The sequence below is a fragment of the Buteo buteo genome, chromosome 8 (genome assembly GCF_964188355.1).
Source record: "Buteo buteo chromosome 8, bButBut1.hap1.1, whole genome shotgun sequence".
In the NCBI taxonomy this organism is placed as follows: Eukaryota; Metazoa; Chordata; class Aves; order Accipitriformes; family Accipitridae; genus Buteo; species Buteo buteo.
Window position 1 is genome coordinate 16,381,842 of NC_134178.1, and position 17,722 is coordinate 16,399,563.

At 34.8% G+C, this 17,722-nt stretch overlaps 1 protein-coding gene across 6 annotated transcripts in view; it reads right to left on the reverse strand.

Moving 5' to 3' along the window:
• ITSN1 (intersectin 1) overlaps nt 1–17,722 on the reverse strand; it is a 145,314-nt gene that overhangs the window by 54,688 nt on the left and 72,904 nt on the right. For all 6 annotated transcript variants that reach the window (XM_075033767.1, XM_075033766.1, XM_075033765.1 and 3 more), the window contains 3 exons: nt 11,870–11,994; nt 7,239–7,468; nt 5,743–5,864 (listed from right to left, as the gene is read on the reverse strand). In XM_075033767.1, coding sequence (XP_074889868.1) covers nt 5,743–5,864; nt 7,239–7,468; nt 11,870–11,994 — 477 coding nt within the window. The remainder of the gene's footprint in view (nt 1–5,742; nt 5,865–7,238; nt 7,469–11,869; nt 11,995–17,722) is intronic.

The following is a 17,722-nucleotide window of genomic DNA, read 5'->3' on the forward strand; positions in this document are numbered from 1 at the left end:
ACAGATTTGTTCTCCAAGCTCTACTGATAGTCTACTGCCTTAGTCTGGTATTTCAGTAAAAGTGATCAGTTTAAATTCTGTGAGCTGCAGCTAACCACATTCAGCAAGAACCGCAGAAGAAAAGTAATTCACTATTGCTACCCCTAGTGAATTGATATGGTGGCTAAATACCACCAAGGCAACAACAGTTACAGAAACTTTTTGGAAGAAAAAAGGCAATAATTGTATTTGGTAATAATTTTGGTAAATTTGGTGTTCTAGCTATCTAATGTCTTTGATAGGTCAAAAGAATCTCAGTTTTCAAGCAAACCCTTACATATGCATAGGGTTTGCACCTTTGACATGTAAATAACACCTACTTTGTACAACAATCTACTGTGCAGCTGCAGATTCCCCAGCAATGGTCAAGTCAGCAGTAAAACCAGGCCAGTCATGAAAAGTCAGATGACCAACCCTACACAGTGGCTGTTTTTTGGCAAGAATTTCTCTCATCTGTTTAGGCCAGTAGCAATCAGTATTTCAAAATATCTAGGAGTTTCAAATGACAGCATAACTGAAGAGTTGACTGTGGCAGATAACAGTACAGCAGTTAGAGATGCTTAAATTTGTACTTCTAAATCACCCGACACTATTTCCTAAAAATCCATATTCAATGTGAGGGATTTGTTGATAACAGAATGCTTCATGAGCTAAGGAATAAGAAATAGTATCCTTTTCAGTCAAAAGAGTTTCCAGTATATGACATTATACAAAAATAGCATATAGTAGTGACATGAGCTAGATGCTTCTACAGTTGGAAATGTACCTACAAATTCACTCTATTGATTTTAACAAAATATAACCTGACCAGCTTCTTGTTTGAAGAAAAAAAATTAGAGCCAAAAAAAAGTTATTTGTGGTAATGGTGCAAAGTAGTCTCTTCAGACTAAAGGTGGGACCGTTCTTTTTCCTAGAAGTGACTGAAACCAAAGCAGTAAACCTGCCTCTGATTGTCCCTGGACTACTTGTTTGAGCTGCTGATAGACTACTTTGCCTTAGGCCAGTTGTTGACTTTTTGACTGCCTCCTATTGTGATTTGTATCCCACACCCCTCTTTTGGTGCAAAACAATCCATTATTTCTGCTTTTTGTTGGGTCCATATTCTGTCTCAGTTCCTACTAACTCAAAGCAAACCCAGAAGTAAACAGACTACATGCTTGCAGTGCAGAGCAAAATTTCCACTGCAGCACTGAATAGGATTGTTAAACCAGCACTAGGGGTGATGGGAGGTCACAGCAGCAGGTTAATCTGGGAGAGAGAGGGTAAAATGGATTATCAGCACCTGATGCCAAGTTGAATAATCTAAACAGTAATATTAGTCACATAGTTTCTACTGTCATTCAATTAGTCAAGTCGTAACTAGAATCACTAATATACAAAGGAATCACAACTGAAAAGCCAAAAAATCTGTTATGGTGATGTTCTAAAAAGGCCATCTTTGAAATGAATCACAGTCATACAGAAACCACTGCAATTTTTCAGAAAGAAATGTTTTGTACAAGCAGAGAAAAAAAACCCCAACCTACCAAAAGGTTTTAACAACTGATTTAATGTCTCTTTAGAAGACAGTTTTATGTTAAAATAATTCATAAAACAGCCTATTAGGATAGTCAAATTTATGCTTATTCAATCCAATTAAGTTTTCTATGTATACTCATGAAAAGGCGCTTTGAAGCATAATTTTAACTCTATAATTCATAAAATATCTGGTTTCTCAGTTTTTCATATAAAATACAATTTGCATCTGTTTTTTGTAGTACACTACTGGAACTTTAAATATATTCCTTTGAACCTTTTTAAAATTAATTTGTTCTAATTTCCTTATATTTTACACCCACCGCCCCCAAGTCCCCACAACAGACTATCCCAGATTAATTTTTTCCAAAACACAACTAGACTTTAAATGTCCACCTGAATAGTGAATTATAGTGTGTGTGGTTTCATTTTTTATTTACTCAACCATACTTCAGAGCCATGGCTTGCAACTACTTAGTTCCAACAACTGAACACAAGTGGCAGGAGTAACAGCAACACAACTCAGCAGCAAAAGCAATAGGTCCCGTTAGTACCTCTGTCAACAGAAGGGCTGGCTTTGTAGTGGCCTACTCCTCTTTGACACGGCTTGTGTATCACCAGCAGTGCATGCACAAAAAAAGACAAGCCCTGTTTTATGGTACATGCTCACTCTACATACGAAGCCAAACCCTAATACTCTCACAAGAAGTATTTAATCAAAGCTAAACAGAGTACCATCGTCTGTTTTGTTCAACTGTCTATCCATTAAATGACCATTTAAATTCTATTCCACTTGTAGGCTTTTGATCTAGATATTTTGAGACTACTGGAATTCCTGTTACAATGTTGAATATAAGCTCTTCAGGCCAGGGGCCATATGCTGATTACGCCTACACAGAGGCTGTCTATGTGTCTAATACAAAGAACATTCATTCTAACTCTCACAATCAATAACTAACAAAACTGATGAGAAACTATCATTATGAATTTGTTTTAGACTTTATATGGAAGCTTCTTTATGAACTTCCTGTTTAACTTATGTTCTCCTGCTATCAGAGCCGCTCAGTTCAGTAATTCAATAATTCACCTGTATTTCACTGAATTATGCTTAAGTTTATTTAAGATGGATTATATAAAACATTATCAGCAACAACAGAATCCATTCATTTACTTCAAGCTGGAGCCTAACAGCAGCAAATGCCAGCAGGACTTGCTTTGTAAAAGAGCTATCCAAAGGAAAAGAAATTCATACATTATGTACATATATTCATACACATAATAGAAACTTAACTTCTTGAACAGACAGAGCCCTGAAAGAGGCCTGCTTTCTTGGCTCAGAATATTGTTCCCAGACAAAAGCTTGGTTAAATTATACTTAGGATTATAAATCAATCTAGCTTACAGTGAAAGAAACTTAAAGTACATAGAAAGGTAAGAAGCAGAGAAAGCAGAAATCCAAGTTAAGAGAATATATAAAAATCCTGTAATTAAAAAGTGGAAGAATTAAAAAAAATACAGCCCATGCCCTCCCTACGTGTATGTGCTACAGATAACTAACTTGTACTGCAAAGTCAGGTAGAAGAAAGCCCTCCTCAAATTTGCAAATACTTTTCCTTCCAGAATAAACCCTCATCCTTCTCCCTCAGTTCCACCAAGACAGGTCTCAAGATTCATGCACAGTGTAAAACTGCATTACACCATTGTAAAAACTATTTACAAGCTATACATCTATTAAAGCCACAAGTCATTCTGACACAATAAATTCTGCAGCCCTATTTACATCCAGGATTTAGGCCTGGTTCCCACGTGCACAGTCAATGGATTTGGGCATCAGCTGGATTCTTTGCTCACAGCAGTTACAGTTTGGGTAGTATCTTCTGTACAGCTATATGATTACAGGACATGATTGCACAAGCCTGCACACACAAAGCCATTTACAAGTGTTAAAATGGTGAAGTGCTAAATTTGCCTATTTTAGAACACAATTATTCTAAGCAATACTTACTTTGTTGCACACAGTAAACTCCTAACTGTATAGGTCAGCTTAACTACAGAGTTGTATTTATGTCATAAATTAGACACAACATGTAAGGTTATAAATTATTATTTTCCAAAAAAACATAACCAACTCGAACCTTTTAGAACCACAGGACATGACAAACACTTAAGGACAGAGAAGAGTCTAGGAGTCCAAATGACCATTATCAAAAGTAAGTTCTGGTCCATTGCACTTGAATTACTTTTGACAATGCGAGCTAGTTTGTTAATTTTACCCTAGGTGAATTCAAAAAACAAGTAAGCTACATGGTAACAAAAATCTGTGTTTATGAAAATGAATAAATTGCATAGACTTCCTAACAGTCATATAGCACACTTACCCATTCCCTTTTAACCTCCATCAGGAAAGCAATGATTTAAAGCAAGGCAGAATTATAACACATTTCACAAAAGTGTCTTACTTATATTAACTTTTCTAAGAGTAGCCCATTTAAGCAATTACCACAGAGCAGGAGATAAATCCCACAAGAATCAGCCATCAGGTTTAATTATTGTCAAAAGTAAGTTAAATAAAGAAAATTGAGGGTAGTTACCCTATTTTTGTAGAGTAAGTTAAAATAAAGTCCAAAAGTAACATACAGAAAGACTCAGATTACCTCAAAATCTCTATTTAAAATGTGTGAAGTGCTCCTTAAAATCATATATTTTTTGCAAAAATGTTATTTCCCGGGAAGTCTACCTAATAGTGGTTGCTCTTCCTCAAGGAAAAAAATAGTCTACTTATATGCCTAGGCTACAATCTATTTCCCAAGAAAGCAAGGCAACACAGCATTTTTCAATAGCCTAAGGAGACCCATGTACCTGTATCATCTCTCATTTAACAGCTGACTGACTAATACTATTTCTTGATGCAGAATAACAGCACATTGCACTGTTATTCAGAATGGCATTAGGACTCATCCCGAGTCATTCAGTAGTGCTACTAATCCAGCATTTGCCTTTTATTTTCCAAAAGCAGATTCTAATGTCACAAACACTTCAGTGTGACACAGCTCAATCAATTAAAAAAAAAGCAACAAACCAAAAAGGCTGAGAGATGAAGGTTCATCTCCCCAGAATACATGGTTTTGAAAAAATAGTTATCATTACAACTTATGAGAATCTACAAAGTGTATTTTTTTTCCAAAATCCATTCTTACTAAACTGTGCCAAAATGCAATAGCTCTTAAAATCTATTTTGTTGGGTAGAACACTACAATGAATATACTTTCCCACAGTGAACAAGGTATCATTTAACAGTTACACTAGGAATTTTCATTATGAATAGACATATACATGTGAAGATCATACTAGTAATTTATTAATATTAATATACACATTTAATAACTGCAGTCATTAACAACAGAACTATAATTTTAGAGGGAATTAGAGACAAAAGCAGAATATTGCTTTAGAGTTTAACATGATGGTTATAGGCTGACCATATGCCCATATCTCATCTACTTTAAAAAAAGGAAATTATTCTGTATCTACACACCTGCAACCAAATTTTTAGGTTTTGAAGTTTCCATTTTTAGAAATGTCATTTTATCTACTGTATATCCTCTTTAAAACAAATGTAGAAGTATCTCACAAAAGTTAAGTAGATAAAAAAACCCAGACTAAATTACCATACAAACAATTCCAAGTTACAATTATACTAGATCATTATGTCAAAAACTGTCACCAAGAGTTGTATAAAAAATTTTCAGTCTTACTGAAGAACTATCACCACCGTACAAAGACTATGTTAATGTTTATGTGATCATGACAGAAGTGTAGCCATCTTGTAGCTTAGTGTAATTGTTTCACATAGTATTACATTGGATATCACATTCTCTTAATAAAGGCAGTTTTCCAAATTAGAAATTTTACACTGCTCTTGTACTATTTTTATTGACAGACACACACAGCTCAGCATACTAAAACTGATACAATCTACTTATAGATTATGTTTAAACTTTACACTTACAATGAACTGTAAGAAGCTATCCATTATTATAATAGGGTTACTATGTCCTATCACATCATTTTGGTATTCACTGAAATATTCTTCTCAAGTCTGTAAAAAATCTTACCATATATAAATTCAATCACACAAGTACAAAAGCTTAAGTAATTTTTTCAAGTAATATCACAATCCCTTCTTACCATGACTATGTCGCCAGGCTGAATAGTAATTTCATCGTGGCTTCTTGATTCAAAAGGATACAGTGCTCTATAATACACTATTTTTACATCCTCCTGAGCAGAAATGGTTAGTGGAGCTTTTTCTGAGCAAAGGAAAAAAAACACAGATACAAGGGGGGGAGGAATCAAAACACATTTTTAAATATTTGAAAAATTAGACGAAAGTGGAGACAAAAATTTAACAAACCTTACATTGTCTGTAGAAGTATTTTATCCCCCTTTGACACAAGGGGAAATATGAAAATTAATTATTTAAAATACAATTTTCTTGCTATTTTATCTTCTAAACATCAGGTAAAATATAATAATATTTTAAATTTTGTGATATATACATCTATTTTCATAGAAAGAATCATGTATTTATGATGCAACATACATGACTTCTCAAATGCTTCAGTGATATTGTAGGTTAAATCTGATCAGCCATAGTTCAATTCAAACAGTGATGTTCTTGCATATATCAATGGTATCCCAAATACTTTTAGAGCCTGCTGGTGAGAGCAGCTTTTAGAGCAGCTTCATTTACAGCCTGACTATACTTCCAAGAAAGGTGTTTCAAGATGTCCTAGTACATACAGATTGGCTGAAAAGAGGTCATTTACAGATGATGTTTTAAAAAAATTACATGCTAAAGATGCAGTATTAGGAAAAGAATAATACAGAAAAACCCCAAAGATATAAGCTAAATTCCTCTTGTATAATGTGCTTCCTATTTTGCCTATTTGGTCATAAAAGTGCCCTCTGCTACTCTGCACAAATAAAACCTAGCAAGAAGAAATTAGATTAAGTCAATTCTAGATTTGGGCTAAAAGATAGAAGGTAATTTCCCCTTTATGCAATCCTTTGATCAAATATTACATTCCCAATCAATTATCTCATGTATGTATCAAAGCCACTTAAGGGGGAACCATGATTCCCAATACAGGCAAAAATCAGGTTATAATGCAGAGAAAAAACTCTCAGCTGAAAGTGATCGTGTGTAGCAGAAAAAAGGGGATTAATCTTAGACTTCAAGTCATTTGTTCAGTAAGCAACATGCATGGGGAAGGGGAAAGAGGAGAAAGGATAACTAAATGACATATTGCTGCTACTCTAAAAAATCCCAAGACATATATTCCACACCCAAATAAGAATTGTAAAGAAAAGTACAGAAATAATTTTTGACATCTTGCATCAAGATCTTACAACTTACAGCCAAGATTCTCTCTTCAGCTGGCACTGTGAGTCTCACCAACTGTGCTTTATACTCTGCTAAACACCACACTTTTAGGAAGAATAGTGAAGCCTAAAAGAACAACTTTTTGGAGTCTAGAGCTCAATCCATACATGATTTACTTTAATAAGACTAGCAATCCAATCTTGAAACATAATATTCTTCTGTATTAAATGGGAAGACAAAACAGAAAAGAATTGTTCAAGAGGCATGTGCAACAGCATTTCTTGATTTTTTACTCTACCTGCATTTGACCAAGGAGCCTGGACAGCTGGCTTGATTGGCTCTTGATGTGGTTGGAAAAGCTTACTCAGTTTCTCTTGCATTTCTTGTTTCCCCTTATCCTCACTTTCCTTCTTCTTGGTTATTTCTTCCCTTTTTTGCTTTTCATCTTCCTGAATTTTTTTTTGCCACTGAAGTTCTTCTTCTGGTTGCACTCGATCAAGCCGCTGTTTATCCCGTTCCTGGATTCGCCTGTTGGACAATTAAGGTGTTTTTTTAAGCCAGTCAAACGAAGGACCATAGAAGTTGGTTGTCCTTGTGTGTGATCTACAGTATAAAGTGTACTCTTTATGGCTTTTGCATACCCTGTAAGAGTTGTTAATTTTATTTTGGTGAGTTATCAACCACTCTTGATGGTTGGCATCTTCTTACACAATGACTCCTGGAGGGCAAAGGAGAAATGTTCAGAAAGATCTGCTATGACTTCGTATGTACTGATAAAGAGAGCTGTGACTCTCAGACAAGTGACAGAACGCTATTTCATGTAACCTACTACTAAGTGCAGGCCTCCATTACCTTGAGTTGCTTTGTCTTTGCATTTAAAAAACTACCTTTAATATAATTTTTTATTTTAACTCACATATCAATTCTCTATCTTTACAATACAATTCCACAGAACTCTAAAAGAGGTACAGAGCAACCTGAGCATACAGAAATGATAAACTAGTTACATTTTGGAGCTCAATGTAAGATGGAGAAAAAACATTCAACACTTTTTTCTTGTCAGAGTTCTTCAGAGATTTGTAAATGCCGAACTCTACCTTCTTTTTGAGGTTGTGATCTCTTCTCCTCTACAGTGACATGAAAATAAATATATTTACCTGTGTTTTTCTAATTATTGTATGAAACTTTACACAGGTATCTTAGAACAGTCTCTTACTCAGCTCGCAATGCTCTGAAAATAAAAAGCTTGATAACATTCAGTATCTTACACTTTCAGTCCCACCTCTTCAATTCAACAACATCTGAGTCTCAGCTTGGGGATTCAACAATATTTGTGTATTCTCTTTCATAGTTTTCCATGGGATTCATAAATCCTATGCAGTTGTTTTAAGTGATGAACCATATGGAGAAAGGAGGAAGAGAAAAAAAAAAAAATCTCCCTTGGTTGAAGAAACAAAACCCCTTGGCATCCAAGAACCCAGATATAAGGCCTTCAGTTCCATGTAACTGTAAGGCTGCTTTTGAAAATCTCTTCCCAAGCAGTCTAATTCAAGCACTCTGAGTATCCCTTTACATCAGCATTGCAAGTTACCATTTTCATTTGCCCTACAATTCCTTTTATTTAATCTAAGCCTGTAGATATCAGCTACAGCTATCACCAGACATTTTCAATAATGAATTCTTACCATAAAGTTTTCCTTGAAACCCAATAAGCAGCAAATCATACACTTCAATTTTTATCTGCTCAGCACTGACTTCAGCTCTAAAATGCAGGAAGAAGTCAGGAATACCGATCAAACAAATTGGTTCTGCTTATTTTCTCAAAGCCACAAACATCCGTAGGTAAAACTCAAAATAGCCAAATCAGAAAAAAAAAAAGCAGTAATCAGCAAATATGGCAGCCCTGATCCTCCTGTTGAGGGGTAAGGAGTAAAAATATCTGCAAGCTTCATACAGCACTCTTGCAGAACTATTCAGAAAATTTCACATTCCCAACTGCGAAAGCTAACAAGTCCTTCCCCTCTGACAGAGGACAAGACAACAGAAGAAAAGAATAAATATTCTCTGCTAGAAACAACTTGCACCAGTAAAGATAATTCTAAAGTTCTGTAACAGATGCACAATGTACTTTATTTTCTTCCATGACCTATTCCACTTCTATACTTTCTTCATACTTACAAAATTATTAACAAACGCATGACAACAAGCTGGTCATTACAAACTTGGCCTACTATACAGAACATATTTTGTCCAAGGACAACATGAATTCCTGGCCAAAAACTATGTGAAAAAAAAATATTAATTCCTTAAGTGGAAAATCCACTTTCCAAACAGTAAGTTGGCACCAGAGGGCAAAAATCTCAGGGCTATCAATGCAAGTTTGGAGTTGACAAGAATATTTTCTGAGAGATATCAAGGTACCCAGTATCTGTTTAAGATGGCAGCTACTAACTTACAAGCTCAAAAAAATCTTTGATTCTCAGTGAAATTGCTGATACCATTTCAATATTCCACATCAGTATACCATGAGCAGAGGTTAAGACACCAGTGTGAAGGGTATCACTTCCTCCTCTATGAAATACTGTCACACCTTTCTGCCTTCAACGTAAAGTCATCTAACAAGTTAATAAATTCACTGCTCTGACAGCCTCCTATGTTAATAATGAAATTTGTCCTTCATATGTTAATTTGCAAAGCATTCAGAGCCAATTACTCAGAAGTTTTGTTGCAACACTGAAGCTGCGCGACATAGGCATACAGAGGTCAATTTTATTTGACTTGAGTGGTATCTTAGCTGGTGAGTTTAGTCAGATGGGCTTTAAATGGGAAATTGAGTTTTTAATTATGTTTCTAGTAGAGTGATTAAGTCTTCCCATACTTCTAAACCAAGTTTGCTCTAACTGCTGGAGCAAAAAGAACAGACAAAAATGTATCTTGGGGAGGTGGGGGGTATGTGTGATTTCTTTTTTCCTTTCGTAGAAGCTGCAGAATTTTCTTCTTTGATTGTTATGGAAACTAATATCACAAGTTGAAGACAAGGAAGGGAATAAGAAGAGACAGAGAAGCTAAAGAAACACAGGCCTAGGTGTGAGCACCATAGCTTGGGGTTAGGAACAGAAAATTTGATATTCTGCTCTTTTCCTTACTTCCAAGACTCCTGATGTGTTAATTATTGTGGAATATGACCTCTAATCTGGGATTTACCTATACTTGCTTTTACTCTTTCAATTTCCATTTTTTTCTCACCAGCTCCATTATACCACTCGGGCAGTTCTTATCCCAAACACCAAGAGTAAGGTCTATTCATTTTACTCAAATGTAGGGGTTTTTTTTCCCCTCTGAACTGTATATTACTCCCACAATCATACAAGTCTGCATTGAATTAGCCTTAAGATAATTAAGACAAATTAGCCATAAGAGGTCTTCAAAAAGACCTCTATCATCCCCAAATATGTATGTCTGTATCTGTGTTTGCTCAATTAAGTTATGTGCATAATTACCAATAAAAAATTGTTAAGATGGTTCTCAGTATAAAGTGATTGTGGTTATCCATTAAGCTGAAAGTTAAAGTGCACATAATCATGATATTAAATTATTCTTTCTTTCTTTGCTTTCACTAGAGCTATTAAAAGGCAGCATACTTCTGTAATCATTATGGGGCAGTATCCAGGTTATGAGTATTAATCATTTATCTTATTCATTTTGGTGTTTGTTGGAAATCGGTAACACTGGCAGACTGCTCATTATCAGGTATACCAATTACAGTTATTTAGAAGCTTGAACATTTGGGCAGCAGTAAGTTTTGCATTACTAATAATGTCTGAATGCTCAACTTGCATGAAAAGTCAGACAAAGTTTTCCATGGCAGAAGTTTTTCCTTTTTTTTGAATCTGTTTTTTAAATTTCCATTTTCCTGGAAGGAAGTAGAGTATTTTATTTAATACTCTGAAATAGAACGTTTTTAGTATTCCTATACTTCCAGTACCTCAGCAGCCTTCTCGTTTTCAAGGAAAGTTCCAACATAATTACCATATTTAGTGTAGTTATTTCCTCATGATAGAAAGCTGTTTTCTTAGAAAGTTTACTATTTCTGCTGTTGATCTTTAAGATTTTTAAATGCATAGGTTTTATGTAAATGATTTAAAAATTATCTAAACTTAATTGCTTGCTATGTATAAGATTTTTGTTTGAAGATACAGTTTTCACTAAGACCTTGGTTTCGTTTTGCCCGAAATGTAAAAATTAACTCACCAAGTAGTAGCACAGGCTATCGATTCACTATAGGTCACAGTCCATGTAATGCTATAAACAATAGTTTAAGACCTCTTGTTCCCAGGCCTTTGTTTTCATCTCTTGAACAACATTTGTCTACATTAAGAGTATAAAAAACTCACAATTGCTAAAAATTAAATCAAACAGCTACTGATAAATGATGTCAAAATAGAATTGGTTGCTTGCCTATATGCCATTCATTTTACATATATATATTATAAATATATGTAGAAAACAAATTTCCAAGTGTGTAGCAGAAAAACATTAGCTCTATATTTTATGTTAGTATAAAAGACACAGGTAGTTAATTACAACATTCAAGAACCTCTCTAGGTGTAGAAGTACACTACACATTTAAGCAACACTGCTGAAATATGTATGTATCAGTGACAGTTAAGAGTCACAGACAGATGTAGAAGCTCATCTCCACAGCACACTTCCCATTCAAGGATAAATCAAGAGATTCTCTGAGGGTTTTTTTTTTCATTTCACTGAAATGAAACTTGGTCTAGGTCTTGGGTATTCTTGTCACTTAGTGATACATTGTTTGAGATCAGATTATGCTCCTGGGAATGCAAAGTTTATTTTACTTGTTTGCAAAATGCTTTGCGCTCTAACACCTCTACAGAAAAGGCTTAAATTAGAGCAATTTGTTACCTTTGAGCTTCTTTTTGCTTTTCCAGTTCTACTGTCTTCCTTTCCTGTTCCTTCTGTTTCAGCCTCTCAGCTTCCAAGTTCTTTTGCTTCTGTAGTTGCTGTTTGTTATGTGTTTCTCTCAGCTCCTAGAGAAAAATGTAAAATATGCGTAAACATATACTATGTGAATCATAACTAATGGCCCCATATATTTCATTGAGAAGTAACAAAACTTGCAAATGGTTGAGTATCTCTGTTCAATCTTACAGTATTGCCAAATGCATTGGCAGACATTTAAGGTAGACTTCAAAGGTCTATAAACCACTTACTGCTTTCCTATCTTTATCCATATAACCTGAGATGTTAAAGGGTTAAGAAACAAGAAAGCCTTTTTTAAACAGGACACTAAAAAGTTGACAAAAGTTTGACAAAGCTTATTCTGAAAAGTCACTTATGTTTTATTTTTTTTGCTGGTTTCTTGAATTCATTTATTAAATTTCATACAAAAATCAGCCTTCTGAGCTGCTCATAATAGCAACTGTTTCAGTTAATTGGTTTTATTTTGAAATTAATGGTGATTTACTAAAGAATCTTCAGGATTGTTTTAGATCCCAGAGATTGAATTCCTTAAGCAATGTCTTTGAGAGGAATTGTGGCATAGAGAATATTCATCCATATACGAGTCAGTTTTCCTCTAATTAACTGCAAAGACCTTGCCTGAAACATTTAGGCTATTAATAATATAAACATCATCTTCTCCTCAAGATTTGTTTTCTGCATTACACCTATTAACACAAATTTTAAGATGTCAGAATAACTACATTACGAAGAGGAGTAGCACATGACCTTTGCAATGTATTAAAAACATTTCTGATATATGGATGAAAGTTTTAAAAAAAGTTAGGCTGAACCTTGTGTCCTAGCTCTCAGTCTCATTTCATTAATGAAAACTGAATTCAACATCATTAAAGAGATAATCAGTTCTTATACAAATTTTAATTAAAACTCTGCTAAAGCCATGAAACTCACTGAAATATGGAGATAATTTGGGCAATACCATATTTTATGATCATCATTATTTTCCATAGTCACATTAAAGCTTAGTAGATAGTTAGGATCTAGAATGGATATTACAGAATGTAAAATAAACTACTCTTGCAAAATCACCAGAATTATTGGGGCGGGATATTGCCTTTGGGAAAACTTAATCCTTGAATGCCCACGGTTATAAACATTCACGCATAGCCTTATTTTGGACTAAGGAAAATGGCTACTAGAAAGGAAATACATTAGCAATATTGAACATAATGAGTTTTTAGTATTTGGCCCATAAAGAACAATAAGAAAATAAAGGGATCGGAGATTGCAGTGAACACACAGTTGGTCAACTGCACCTGGAGCTAGAGGTGGCCTCTGACAGGACTATAAATTTCTGAAGTGCTAACTAGAGTGAACAGTCATTTCCAATAACTGTATGTTATTAATTCAGCTTCTTTAATGTTGTTACACTTGTAATATCTTGAGGTACAAAGGATTTGACCCTTGTTTCAAATTAACTTCTCTGGGGGAATAACAGTCCCATCTTCTCTACATGATCACCTGAACCCTTATTTGTATCAAAAAATATGTACAAGTGCAAAGGACAAATATACAACCGTAAGAACATTAGCAGTGGAGTGATTTACAAGCATTCATCTGAAAGGACATAGATTAGAAAATGGCACAGCTGAAAGCAGTTTTCCACGTGGCCAACAGTATTACGAATTTTTGTAGATTGCAGAAATCCTTAAAACTAAGTATCTACAAAGCTCTTGAAGCTCAAAACACTACTTCTGTGAAGTACCAAATATCTTTACTAGTATTCATGATTTTTAACAAGCTGTTACTCTTTTCTGGGTAAAGAGACTGTTACCCAAAGCACAGGTTTCTGACTCCTACATTCAGTTCAGCTTTAGCACGGGCTTCCGTTTAGAAACACTTTGTTGTTCTACTTGCTCTAGCTTTCCTTCACATTCATGTCCCCTCCTCTCCCTTAACTGTGTATGCAAAGAAGCTCAAGTTTCTCAGTCCTGGCCGATGAGAACTCCTCTTGCTATTGAACAGAGAGATCTGGGATGGCCATGCATTTTCTAATAAGGCAACACTAAATATAACCTGTTGTTACTTGCAAAATTTTAAACTATTTAGACAACAGTGCTTCCCAGGTTTGTTTTTTCTTCCCCTTTGCATCTTTATCCCAGACTCTGGTGTTTGAGCAGTTAAATAGAAGGTATCACTAGGCAAAGAAAGAGGAACTAAAATTCTTGAAGAGTATGAAGGCTATCAAAGTTAACCAAACCCCCCCAATAAATCTCAAAAGCTTTTAAGTGAGACAACCCATATGCAAGCTTAGTTTACTTTTTAACAAGAAATTTGTAAACTAGAAAGAATGATTCAGTTCATCTATATATACAGCCTCAGGAGGAATCTTCATCTAATTCTAAATATTGGTATTTTCCCCCCTTCAGAAGAGGTTTCCTGAATTCACAAATACATAAAAATTAGTTACAACTTGCAAGACATCTGTGCACCAAACATTACTTACTTCCACTAGATGTTCAACTACAAGGCTAGCCCAAACTTTGTATTTTAAGTATAAATTAGACATGTAAGTTTATCTCATCACTAAACGTATGATACACGCCACTTTTACTGCCAAATAGCAAGCTGGGGAAATTGTTGTATGAGCCATGCCTCCATGTCTGTCTGAAGCGAGCAGTTTCTCATACTGAGTAAATACAGTAGGATCATTAACTGCTGCATCACAGCCATTAAGTGCTGCTGCCAACTCTCATCCAAATAATGAAATTGTTTGCTTATTTTGTCATTTTATCTATACGCTCAGCTAAGTTAGGATCTCAAGGACCATTTTAATAATTATTTAAGACTTCCATAGACATTTTAACACATTATTCCCTCCCAGCTAAGCCAATGTGCTAGTTCAGTATTTTGTGAAGAGATTTTTGTGTGACATACCTGTAACAGTTAAGAAAATCTAACCTAGCTTATACTCCTAGCACTGGATGTAATATTTTTGGATATTAAAAAAAAATGCAAAATATATCCTTCCTTGCATTAGCTAGGAGGAAATAAATATTTGATTGGTATCTCATGCCACAGATAGACACTCTGTTGCTTTGCCAAGTACCAGTGGGAGGACGGGGGAGAAAGAATCAGCATCTCCCACAGTGCTATGGGACACCAGTTGAACAAAATTATAGTAACAATTCAACAGTCAACAGAATGAAACATTTGCCAGCTGAATATTCAGCACAGTCCTACACTCATCTCTTACAGACACAAGCAACTTAAAAGCTGTACATTTACAAATCATATATTATAACTCCAAAGACATAACAATGCTTTACTTGTTTCTGGTGTGCAGGACAAGGCATGTCTTACCTTAAGAGCAGAAAGAAATTGTTACCTTTCCACTTAATTCACAAACAGACTAACAAGTATAATTTTGAGATGTTACAATAGCCACATTTAGGTACCCACATAATATTGAAAATGAATTAAAATATGAGTTTCATACAGCAGAGTAATATTCACTATATACAGACAAGTCATATTGCTATGAAAACCTTAAGGTTAGAAATGTAGTTGTTTAAGCCCAAATTTTGCCTTTTGACGGAAAGACAATAGAACTTAGGATACTTCAGGGATTACAATACAAGGTTTCCATCAAATCTTCTCCCCTTGAAACAAACCAGAGCATTTGATCCCAGAGGAAAGAACCCTACAGTTCTGTGCTCACTGAGGCTTTCCCACAGCAATACTCTTCTACCCCGTTCCCCAGCTCCCAAAGCACTTGCTTTGTCTTTGATAGAGACAGTTCCTCCTTTCACCCCATGTTATAGCTATGGGGGATTTGATAAAGGGAATGTATTGCCATCTCTCTCATACCTGGAATCACAGATTACAGTGCTATGTAGGATAAAAGTGTTTTCTTTTTAAAAATTCTGAACATCCTGACCAAAATAGGCAATTAACTTAAAATCTTGAGGTTTCAGATAAGCAAAAGACAAAAATAACTAACTAGTACCTTGCCCAAATTGCAATTCAAGGCACAGTCTTCATCTAGGCAGTAAGGATTAGATAAAGAATCAAATTATAAACTCTTCTCTTTGGTTATGTTTTAGTGCTAGCATCTCTTATTAATACTAACTTAGTTAAACACTGCACACTCATCTGTTTATGGTAAAGTGAAGCACATAACTGGAGGAGGTTCATCACTCAGATTGAGATAGTTGTGTACTGCCTGAGTATGGCATGGAGACCTTTAGAAAGGAGTCTAAGTAGTTGACGCAGCCCAGGAGAACTGCCAGGCACTGCAGCATTGCATCTTCCATTGCCACTGACTGGAAGAAAGAAATGCTCAAATGTAAACAGGCATTCATATGCAAGACTTGTCCAGTGCACACTAACTAGACAGGGACTGACAACAACTGGAACACCACACAAAATGTAAAACATTTTTAAGAACTTGATTCTACTTGCTCACCACTTTTTCCAGGCACTGAGAATAGCTTCTCAGCAAGATTAATGTATTTCAGAAACACTAATTTATTAGTTGTCTTCTCCTGTGCAATAACACAGATAAGCTCTAAATACTTGAATCTTCTATTTTATAAGAAATGATAATTTGGTCTTTGGAAACAAGAACTGTATTAAGAATTATTATTGCTTTATTTGACAGCGTGTAATGACTGACCTTTGTAACATTGAAATGTAAAAGCACATTGAATGTGGAAAGAATTTGTAAAGGTAAATTATAGTAGGACTATACAAACAGGAAACCTAATACAAAGCCTTCTATTCTACAGAATTATTTTATAAAGTAGAGAAAATAAACAAGTGCCTAGTTACATTTTACTAATATCTATATCAATTTTAATTATTAGATTTCTAGGCTAAGATTTTTAAAGAGTAATGGAAGTTAGACTCCTTCAACCACAAAAAAGTGGCCCAACTTTCAACCTTGTTACAAACTCAGTCACTTACTGTATAGCCAAATATAGCACAATCCACAAAACTTATCTTCTCTGACAAAATGTCTCAAATCTGATTTAAAAGGATATCTGACCAGCTGCAGGCTAAGGCACCTATTTCTCTGCCAAACAAGTACTAACAGTTTCCTGAAATCATGTGGTTCTACCTAAAAATATTCAGTAAAGATACTTGAAACTACCTGTTATACTCCAGAAAGTTTTTGAAAAGGAACCAAATTCTATGAACATTTCCAACTCGAGATGTTAACTTGAAACAAAAGTAACTGAAGTACTTGAGCTCCAAAGGACTAATCAGAAGAAATTTAAATCAGTTGTTTTGGAAGGATGACAAAAGATCCAGTGGAAAAAATGTTTCATTTATCTCCCTAGTCACTCATATATACTATTAAGACATGAAACAAAGATGAGGTAATTTAACACTTGTTTTAAGTATTCACTTACTGCAGAACGTAAAAACTATAATATGTAGGCAAATGCAGTGCAATCCACTGTATACTACTATGGTGTTAACAAGTTGACCCGTAACCTAAAATATATTGGAATATTAGGTAAACCTTATGGTCTCATCAATGAAAAGACACACTAGATAGTAGTTAAATTGCTCCTTTTATCTTGTACTATTGTGGCATATTTCTGTATTCGCTATCAGTAAATCAAGTGTAGCGTATTTCAAGAGAATGAATCAGAACTGGAGTTTTGCAAAATTTAAGGATATATTCACATAGATAATGCAACCAATATTCATAGCCAATAAGGAATAAATCTCAACAATAATGACAAAAGGTTATAATTTAACGTTGCTGTCAACTTCACTGTCTCT